The sequence below is a fragment of the Macrosteles quadrilineatus genome, unplaced genomic scaffold (genome assembly GCF_028750875.1).
Source record: "Macrosteles quadrilineatus isolate MER2022 unplaced genomic scaffold, UCM_ALF_1.0 Scaffold_10__1_contigs__length_6754688, whole genome shotgun sequence".
Taxonomy (NCBI): Eukaryota; Metazoa; Arthropoda; class Insecta; order Hemiptera; family Cicadellidae; genus Macrosteles; species Macrosteles quadrilineatus.
Genome location: NW_026542603.1, coordinates 2,806,063 through 2,817,190, shown reverse-complemented (window position 1 = coordinate 2,817,190; position 11,128 = coordinate 2,806,063). Strand labels below are relative to the sequence as shown.

The following is an 11,128-nucleotide window of genomic DNA, read 5'->3' as shown; positions in this document are numbered from 1 at the left end:
TTGTGTATCTTGTATCATAATCTCATTTTTCAATAATTTATACTGTGAAATATTGTTATTAAAAGTTAGTTTTGTAGAAAAATGCTATCGCCTGTTTGTACAATTTTTATTTCACTATTAGTTTTGCCAACAGTGTCATTTGGTCATACTTACTCATACTTAGTTTTAAAATTAAGAAAAATTATAAAATTAATCTTTTAATTTTGTATTATAAAATTATACTGTTATAACCTAACCAAACTTGCTGATAATGGAAAATTGTTTACTATTACTAATAAAAAAAGTAGTTCTGTTCATAAAATAAAATTATAAACTAGGGGAAACTCGTTGAAATTGACGGTTACTTTCAAGGCTTACGTTAATTCATCTAACTGCGATAAATTGGGTGAAATATACATATTTTGAGCATTTAGCATTGTTTAAAGGGTAGTAAGTGTGAAAACAATAATGATATTAATTGCGTTAGTTGCCAAATTTGGTTGATCATTCAATGATTAAAATATTTCCCATACCGTACGTCATTTGACTCATCGGAGTTATTATTAGTATGTTATATGATATCTCTTCCTTTGGAAGAACCTTTAAATAGTATTAAAATCGTATTGGTGGGTCTTTTGTAGTTAAACACTTCTGTGATTTCATCAGTGTAATATGATTTGATTTGAAATGAAAATATTTTTTTGGGAAGAAATGTTCTAACTTCAAAGGGAGGTATGTCCGTTACAGTGTAAGTTTGATTTTTCCTTCGTCACGTTGCTTCAGTTCATATCGTACTTCTGTGCCAATGAATGAACCCTCTAGTATAGTTATGAGAAATTTATTGTGGGGTTACTGTTAAAGCTGGAATTCCTTGACATGGGGGATGTCAGTTAGTTGTCTCAGCCTTATCAATAACATAAAGTTGTCAATATAACCTCTCTACGGAATGATAGGTGTAGTGGAATACTTGAAGTGAAGTTGGCTTTTATTCTTAAACTGTTAGGGACCTCCTAGTTTAGGCCTATATGGTCTTGCGGCTTCATTGGCAACAAATAATGCAAATGACATAGCAATGGGACATTTCCAAAAAGAAAAAATACTGTAAATTGGCTGTTGCGTATTTATTGACGTTTACATATTGTAAATCAACGTATCTTATAAAAGATTATGAGGTCTAGTTTAAAAGGAATATGACCTTTCTGTCATGACAGTAGCTGCTAAAATAGTATTTTCTCTTTGTACCATATTTTACAGCCAAAATGTTATTTTCAATAATGTTACCAACCCAGTGCGCCAAAGTCCGTAATATAGGCAGGTGCAAATAATTTGTCAAGATAGGTACCATTTTAGGCAATGTTTCTATGTTTGGATTTTATTAGACACGATAAGAGCAGATATTTCTACATTAATATTTGATATGTGTAGTATAATATGATAAAATTTAGGCAAAAGTGGTGAAAAAGGCAAACACCAACCCGTACAATAGATATAAGAAAGTTCAATAAGAAATAATTTAAGAATTTCTGTGATCAAAGGATTTTCCACTGATTTCGTAATAGAATGTTATATTGCAAAACATGACATGATAAAGAGGAAAATTAATTTTAAAATCAGAAAATAACATTGCAAATACTTATTTGGTACAATTCAGTAACCCAATAAATATGTGTGGTTTGAAATACAATTTAAAAATGAACAGCTGTTTTATTAAAAAGTATTATTCACATGGCCAAAATGTAAACAACTCTGTGGAGGGATCTTTAAAGGCTTCTGGGGCAGAGCCCTAAGGGATTTTTCTTAGTTTTTCTTTTGATATCTCATCTACAGACCAAGACCTTTCTTTGGACACCTCTACCAAGTTTCTACGCCCAGCCGTTCTCTCAAATTAGTGGGGACAAAGTTTCCAATTAAATATTTAAATTCCCCCATGTTAATCTTATGGGAGAAAATCCAACTTTGATGGCCCGTGGGGCAAAGCCCGAGGATTTTTATTACATGAATTGGTGAAAGGGGGCGTCTACACAAAAAATACTTTATTTTGACACGTCGTTTGTAAAAATCCGTCCATTATTAACGGAGGAGTAGTGTTTTCAAGAAATCGCCTTCACGTATTATATATAAGGATGCCTCAAATTCTAACAAAAGATGTACAGTTAAGAAGTAATCACTTTCTAAGCTAAATTGTTGACAAAAAGTTAGTGCTATTGTAGTCCAGTCAATGAATGATCCAAAAGTAGGTGTAGAGTGCGTGAGCAGGTAACTAAGCGATTCCTTTAGAAACTTGTTCAGGGGGCTTTGGGTGTTAACATACCAAAAGTCCTGACTCCTAGGCGGTGAGCCAGGGGGTGGAGGGGGGAAAAAGGTACGCATTTTGGGTTTTTTGATTATATCTCGAAAACTATCAACTTTTTGTATACTATAGTAAATTATAAAATTGAAGAAGATTAAATTTTCTACAAGAAAAGTATATAATGTGTTTATTTTGGTTCAACAGATTACGAGTTATAACTTATTTAATTGATATCTTATTAAAATACTCCTTCCATAAGAAATACATGTAAATTAGTATGCGAAATGGGGCGAATCCTATCCGCCCAAAGGAAATATAACTGATATTCTGGAAATATTGACAAAATTTCCAGTAATTTGACACTTAATCATGAAATTTTGTCAAAAATTAAAAATTAAATCCCATTTTTAAACGCTCACCCTCGCTTTAATTTTTGACAAAATTTCATGATTAAGTGTCAAATTACTGGAAATTTTGTCAAGATTTCCAGAATATCATTTATATTTCATTTGGGCGGATAGGATTCGCCCCATTTTGCATACTCATTTACATGTATTTCTTATGGAAGAAGATTTCAATAAGATATCAATTAAATAAGTTATAACTCGTAATCTGTTGAACCAAAATAAACACATTATATACTTTTCTTGTAGAAAATTTAATCTTCTTCAATTTTATAATTTACTATAGTATACAAAAAGTTGATAGTTTTCGAGATATAATCAAAAAACCCAAAATGCGTACCTTTCCCCCCCCTTTTTCCCCCCTCCACCCCCTGGCTCACCACCTAGGAGTCAGGACTTTTGGTATGTTAACCCCCTGAACAAGTTTCTGAAGGAATCGCTTAGTTAAGGCCTTTTCACACCGGCGTACTGGACGTACTGTACGTTTGGTACGTTTTTTTTTTACAAATCGCTGTCCATGTTATCATATGGGCTCGTTCACACCGCGCGTACAGAACGTACTGTACGTACAGTACGTACGCGATGGTTTTGTGAGAATCGCTCGGAGAGCGATTTTTCTAAATCATACGAGGCGTACGCGAGCTCGCGCATGCGCAGTGGTCACACCAAAACCACGTGCTCAGCCAGTGTTACTTGTCTGACTGCAAACGAACAAGTGTACGTTTTGGAAGTTTCTGTGCGGTGTGAAAGGACCGCGTACTGTACGAACTGGCCGTACCAAACGTACAGTACGTCCAGTACGCCGGTGTGAAAAGGCCTTTACCTGCTCACGCACTCTACACCTCATTCCTTGACTGGACTATTGGTGGTATTCGATCCGGCTATCTTCAGTTTATCAGCCAGGTATGCTACACTACACCACAGAGGCCGATGGCTCTATACCGTATCGTTGCGGTAATGGTGTTCCCTCAAGAGAAGAGAGTGACGTCAGCCTATCAGAAGCCTCCAAATGACACTGTTGGCAAAACTAATAGTGAAATAAAAATTGTGCCGCCTGTTTATTTACTTCGTGGTTACTGTACCATCTTCCAAATATAGGGGACATTTTTCTTTATACCCTTTCCTCAACCTTGTTAGTTAATTGCTGAATTGCAGAGAATAGTACTATGCAGAGCTGGCCTTATAGGTTGCAGGTAAGCCTGCAGGGCCCAGGGCAAACATTGAAATGAAATTAAATTAAGTTTATTCGTCTATTAGAATTTACATAATTAATTGTGATACATCACCAGTAAACATATGCCACGTCAGTTTTTTACAACAAAATGCATTATGTTATACATTTATTTTATCGTAATTAGTTCAGAGCGGGGCCCTTACTAGTTACTACCGAAAAATAGAATCCCAACAATTGTTTACTTACCAACACAATCTCAGTGTATAATATTAGTTAGTATTAATACTCCCCCTTTTTCTTTTTCATAATTGACATAATAAACGTTAAATTTACAAACTTTTACAACAAGAGCGGGGCCCTGTGTGACATCACTTATCACATTTTTTAAGGCCAGCTCTGATTCTGTGGTTGAAGAAAGAGAAAAACAATCAATATTGGGGAAGTATGTATGTATATATACATAACCTATGGACTCCGAAACCGCTCAACAGATTGTAATAAAACGTCCAGGCATTATTAAGCATTATTCAAGGATGGTTAGTGTGAAGTTTGGTGCAGATCTGTCAAAAGGGTTCCGTCCCAGAGGGTTTTAAGGAGTCCAATGTCAGACTTTTGGAACCACAATGTTTAAAAATCTTACGTCAACATGAAATTTGTTGGTTGAACTCCTCTGCCATTTCTTAACCGATTTTATCCATTGATGTCTCTTCGGAAAGAGCGTGTTGTGTAGATTTGCAAACTGACCTTAAATTTTTGAAAAAGTCCCTTGGGCTCTTCCCCAGTGGCTTTTTAAGTTCCCATTTTATCCTTATGAAGAACATATTTGTTTACATTATGATCAGCTGGATATTTAATTGCTGTTAATATTTAAGCTGCAATTAAAAGAAATGTGTCCTACAAAAATTAAATCGAAAGAACCCATTTCCAAATTATGGAAACATAAAAAGTCATAGAACGCCACCAAATAGAAGAAATAGAGATAACTAGTGGCTTGTAGGGGCAGTAGCCCCTATGTATATATTGTAGTAACTATTTTGTACAAATTATTAGTCCCATGGGTTACCCTACCTTGATTATCGTTTAACATTATTTTATATGATATAATATGTATAATAGTTATTACATACCTGCCTTATGCATTTTGAGGTCTGCTCTATTAAAAATAAAAATTACAAAGGATTTTTCATGCGGTGTGTTTATAATATAAACTTTCTAATCATAATACAACTCAGGACAATTTTCAATAATAATCTTCATGACTATTAATTAAATGTTTATAAATTTCTTTGAATATAGACAAATTCACTTAGATAAAATACGTGGAGATAAATTTTTCTAATAAATGCCAATATTTGTGAAAATTTCCCTTGTAAACTTAAACGGCATATTAGGATCTGTGGATATAAGTTTTATTTTTGGCATGGAAAATTTGTTTCCTTTGCCTACTCCAGTAATTACTACTAACTTTACACTTTTTCTAGTAATACCTAACACAACCAATCGTACTCCATTAACTAATCCAGACCCTAGCTTCATATTTCTAATGAGCATCACTATTGAACCAACTTTTAAAACTAATTTGTGTGGTGGCATTCCAGATCGTGAAATTAAATTTATATAGTCAATTGGTACCGGTATGTTCAACCTCTCTTAAGGGTTAGTATACATATTACAGGGCATATTACATATTACCATATGCTTTAAATAAAGTTAAACCACATGTTTTAATGTAAACAAAGCAGACATGACCTAGATTCCCATGTTATTTAAATGTGAATTATTTTATTCTGTCACATCCTTTTGGTGCATAATTAAGAAAAATGAATAATTTCCCCAAAATTTCATGCCCAGACCTTTAAAATGAGACCCCTCCCAGCTTTCTACGCCCTCCCGTTCGCTCACAATTTCATTGTAAAATTGTGGGCTTACGGAATTAGATATATAGATAATTTTTAAAGAATTTATTATCGTTATTAGCCTATATAATGAAGAACACCTAAAAAATTCAGATTCCTACAAACGATGAACTAGGATGTTGGCCGAAGTGCTACAATTTTTTGTAGGAAACATGGACCTATAACTTTGTGATCATTGCAGAGGAAAGCCTTCTAAAGCCAAATAAATCTGGTACGTCAATGACATTAATCTATGTTTCCATAAAAGTTAAGGAATTTTAGAATTTAATAGGTAGCCTATGAAAATATCCAAGAAACCCTTACTAACATTTTTATTGAAGGGATTAATTATTATTCATGTATAGCTAAGGGAAACAAAAACCAACTGAGCAACATCAGGTCTTTAACTCTGAATTTTCTCAGGTAAATAGAATTAACGTTATTGCAACTAAACAAAAATGCGTCAATTGAACAAATAAAATTGTGACAGACAACAGAGAGTCTAAAAGGTGATGAAAAAAGTGTTTATCTTTATTAAAGAATTACTCAAATTTATTAGAATAAGGCCAAATGGGCGCTCATGACGTCCAGGAGGTTTGCAGGAACCACCTGGGGAATTAAACCCCACATAGCACTCTGGCTATACGAGGCTGTGGTCAGGCCTCAGGTTACCTATGGTTCACTAGTCTGGTGGACAAAGGTGAATCAGGTAACTGTCATAGCCAAGCTAGAAAGCATGCAAAGGCTCGGCACGCTACAGGCCACTGGAGCCTTCAGGAGCAGTCCATCAGCTACTCTAGAAGTCGCTCTTGGGCTGCTACCACTGGACATCTTCATCAGATCTGAGGCCCTCAAGGCAGCTTACCGTCTGAGGGTTGCAAATCTGTGGAGGGAAGGCCTGTCAGGGGCAGGCCACTGCGCCATTGCTAAGACTTTGGCTGAGTGTCCTGTGCTTGACATGACCTCGGACTTCCTAAGCAAGGAAGCAGTTTTCACCAAACCCTTTAATGTTGAATTCCGCTCCAGAGATGAGTGGAAACATCAGGAAGGGCATCTCCAAGATATGGAGAGCTTCGTCTGGTACACAGACGGCTCCCTAATCGATGGAAAATCTGGTTTTGGGGTTTACTGTCGATCACCCAGAACAGAACTATCAGGAAGTCTGGGACAATACTGTACCATCTTCCAGGCAGAAATCTATGGCATCTTGGCTTGTTCCAACCTAGGACTAGCCAGACGGTACCAAGACAAAAGGATAGTGATTTTATCTGATTGTCAGGCTGCTCTCAAAGCTCTTGACTCAAATGAAGTCACCTCAAAACTAGTCTGGGAGTGTTTCAACACCCTCTGCAGACTTGCATCACAGAACTCTGTAACTCTCGGCTGGGTCCCAGGCCATTTAGGCATTGGCGGCAACGAGAGTGCAGACAAGCTGGCAAAAAAAGGTGCGATCATGCCACTCTTTGGACCAGAGCCATTTTTTGGCATCAGCAAAGCGGCCGCTAAACATGTAATCAACAAATGGTCCAGGGGACAACATCTTGAGCGTTGGCGTAATTATCCTGGACAATCACTTGGAAAAAAACTGCTCTCAGAACCTATAGCACCCTCTTCACTCGCTGGCTGCTAAAGCTGGGGAGAGGGCAGGTCAAGCAGGTACTTGCTCTTATCACTGGACACGGCCATTTCAGGAAACATCTCCACACTCTAGGAATTGTCAATGACAAGCAGGAGTGTCGACTTTGTAACCAGTCCGATAAGACTGCAAAACACATTATTCTGGACTGCGATGGACTACGGGCTAGGAGAATGGCTCTGTTTGGTCTAAAGCAGCCAGGTGAGGAACCAGACGCTAACATTGGGCAAAAGCTCCTGCACCTAGTTAGGGACACAGGCATAGGCTTACCCAGTTAGTGGCAAGCGGGATGCACAATAAGCTTCGGTTGACGTGCTTGGACCATGAGTCCACCCTCTTACAATCAATCAACTTACTGCAGGCGACAAATGTGGTACCATGCATAGGTTTAATAACGTAATGAAGATAAACATGGACAACCATGTGGCTATAAGTCAGGAAATGTTTGTAGAAAACATTAAAAAGCAATGCCAGGCTATGAAATATGATACAGGAAATGTTGATTACTGTTTTAAACATAGTGAGCATCTTTATCTTATGTACAGGTTCATATCTCCATGAGTTACACACCGGTAATCTTTGAGTTGACTCTTTTATAAACTCATAGTAAATATTCGTTATTCATTTAAAAAAAAAACTTCCTTCTGTATCCAATAGTCAATGGTTATACCACAGTCTAATATATATAAATGATTTATTGTTAGACTGTGGTTATACCTTAGTTTCCTCCAATAATTGCTCGAATTCGAGCAACATGTACTCTAGTAAATATAATTTAAAATCAGATGTTTACTTTCACCAACTGTTTTGGGGTCTGACTTAGGGGAGGTACGATTGAGGAATTAGTTCAAAATTTCTCCGTGAACAGCGCTGTAGTGGAGAGCATTTTGGCAATGAAGGTTTACTAACCGCAAAAATAGTTCTGTTCATAAAATCTATCTATCTATACTATTATAAAAAAGAGGTGGTTGCTGTATGTGTGTATGGGAAAAGTAAACTCGAAAAATACTGGTCGGATTGGGCTGAAATTTGGCATGACGATAGCTCACATTCCCGATTAACATATAGGCACATTCTTATTTCAAAAATCCTTTCGGGCTCCGCCCCAGTGGCTCTGGAGTTTCCCATGTTAACCTTATGAGAAATGGAATTATTGAATCTTAACAGCTGTTTCAATTAAACAAGTTGGTTCTGTTCTATGATGTTCAATAGCATTAAAGTTACAAAGATTACCAAGAGGGTGCAGCACTATTATTTCTTTTACATTTATGACAACAGCTAATTTGCAACCAAAAGGCGAGTGAGCGTAGCGAACGAACTTCAACCTAGAGGCGAGTTAGCTTAGCGAACGAGCTAACCTGAAGGCAAGTGAGCGCAGCGAACGAGCTTCAACCTAAAGGTGAGTGAGCGTAGCGAACGAGCTCCAACCTAAAGGTGAGTGAGCGTAGCGAACGAGCTCCAAAGTAAAGGTGAGTGAGCGTAGCGAACAAACTTCAACCATGACGTGATTGAGCCATGCGAACGAGATAATCTTGAAAATTAAGAAGTTAAACGGGGCAAAGCCCGCGGGTTACAGCTAGTAAAATTATAAATGCCTCAAATTCAATTTTATAATTTTTTTTATTATAAAATTACTATCATAACCTAACCGAACTAACCAAACTTGCTGATAATGAAATAATATAAAAAAAGTTTATTAATAGAAAAAATAATTCTGTTCATTAAATAAAACTAGTAATTGCTCAATTAAAGTTTTATAATGACTTAATAATAAAATTAAACTGTCATAACCGAAACAAACCAACCAAACTTGCTGATAATGAAAAATCTTCGTCAAAGAAGTTAGTGCCACTAGCGGGATTCGAACCCGGGACTCTCAGCATATCAGCCCGGCACGCTAACCACTACAGTAGACTACCGAGGCCGATGGCTGCAAACAGTATTGTTACGGTAATGGTTTTCCCTCAGCTAATGAGAAGCCCACAGCTGTCATCGTAAGCTCATCTATACCTCCCCTGAGTAAATACCATTGTTTTTTAGGTTTGAATAATAACAAATTCTGTATTAGTCATGATTTTAAATAGTGTTACACTGATTCCACAGAATGCAGCACATAATCATAATACTATTTTACTTTTGGATGAGTCCAAATATATTAAACCTCAATCGCAGCACACCTGTGCACTCAACAACAACAACGTTTCAATTCTATAAACATAAAAAGTAAAAGCTTTTATCAAAGTATTAAACTTAAACAATAAAGGGTTAATGCCTTAATACTTTTATCTTTTGTTTTATACCCACACACTCTTAACATAAATTATTAAGTGAAGTTAATAATACAGTAATCGTGTGTGCTATCTAAGGTATTCAAATACCTCCCAATTTGTCATTAATCCACCACATAAATGTCATTAAAAGAAGGAACTCAAATAATACTAATGTGAAACTTAAATCCACCCAAGCTGTGCAACAGAACCAGACTGTCGATTAAAATAATTACACCAAACTTGATCGACGAAGCAACAATCATCAGAGGTAAGTTTGTAGGAGAAATAGTCTTAATCCCAAGAATACCAAATATTTCATCCGAATTATTTTCAGCTAAAAATCTAGTTTCTGGCGATATTTAAATATATATAGTATTTGTTCCCATGGTCACGTTAATAGCAATAATCACAACAAAAATCAATTGGTTTGAGAACCATTGAGTACAGTATGCCCTGGCTTACGATCAAGCCTTTACCTAAATGACATCTTGGGAGTTGTAGTCACAGTACATCCCTTGTTGAAGGACATATGGCTTCCGGTTTTTTTTCATAACACCAAAAAGAAGATGTGTTTCAAGTGCCTAAAAAACGATGGAGAATTTCTTGAGGAAAGTTCCACTGCCAAAATATTGGAAACATTGTTTAATAAGCCTGAGGAAAACAATTAAGGCTGCCCTCAGCCCTCACCCGCTCTCTGAAGAAATTTTCCATCATAAATTTGGGGCGTTTGAAGTTGTTGTATCTGGAGATCACTCACATGAAGAAGATGTGAGATTAACCAACCCTGAAACTGACGTCAGTCCCCTATCTGTGACAAATGAAGTGGCTGACGCACTCGCTTTATATACCATATATTTTGGTACTCATTGTCCACTAAATGCCTACAGCATCGTTGTCATGGCAGGGTCTTCCGACATCTGTTTGGCTTCCGACCAATCACTTCGAGAAAATTACCAGCACCAAAGCACAGAAAACATGCTACTATAACCACAGAAAAAATACTTAGTAGGCTAGTATGTTTTCTCCTGTGTTATAACCCAGAATGCTAACCGCATGGTAAAAAGCGTTAAGTATGCCACAAGTGTTGCTATGCTGGATGCTGGTGCATTGTGCTGGTGGCGCTGCCTATGAATTGACAGGCAAAGCTCTATTCGAGTATACTTAACGCTTTTTACCATGCGGTTAGCATTCTGGGTTATAGTAGTATGTTTTCCTCAAAGTATAGAGAAAATTTCTACCTATATAAGTCCCATATATAGGGGGAGAAAGTAACATATGCTGTCCAATAATAGAAAATTAATATTGTTATCAAAATCTAATGCAAGAGTTATATCTAATCTAATCCATCAAACAGACTCATGATACTTTCAAGATTTAAAAACATGGGGACAGGTATTAAGAAAATCTACTTCAACAGAGTGATAATGTGCGGATGCTGTGCATACACTCTGAAAGACAACAAGATAAATGCTGCTGTATT

At 36.5% G+C, this 11,128-nt stretch overlaps 1 protein-coding gene across 1 annotated transcript; it reads left to right on the top strand.

Annotated features, from left to right (window-relative positions):
• Positions 1 to 6,322: 6,322 nt before the first annotated feature.
• LOC129004668 (uncharacterized) lies at positions 6,323 to 7,372 on the top strand. Its single transcript, XM_054433224.1, has one exon. The coding sequence runs from the start codon at positions 6,323 to 6,325 to the stop codon at positions 7,370 to 7,372; it is 1,050 nt and encodes a 349-aa protein (XP_054289199.1).
• Positions 7,373 to 11,128: the final 3,756 nt, after the last annotated feature.

Bases quoted from the DNA above. Each gene is read 5' to 3' on its own strand.
- LOC129004668 (XM_054433224.1), top strand. From the start codon at position 6,323: ATGACGTCCAGGAGGTTTGCAGGAACCACCTGGGGAATTAAACCCCAC.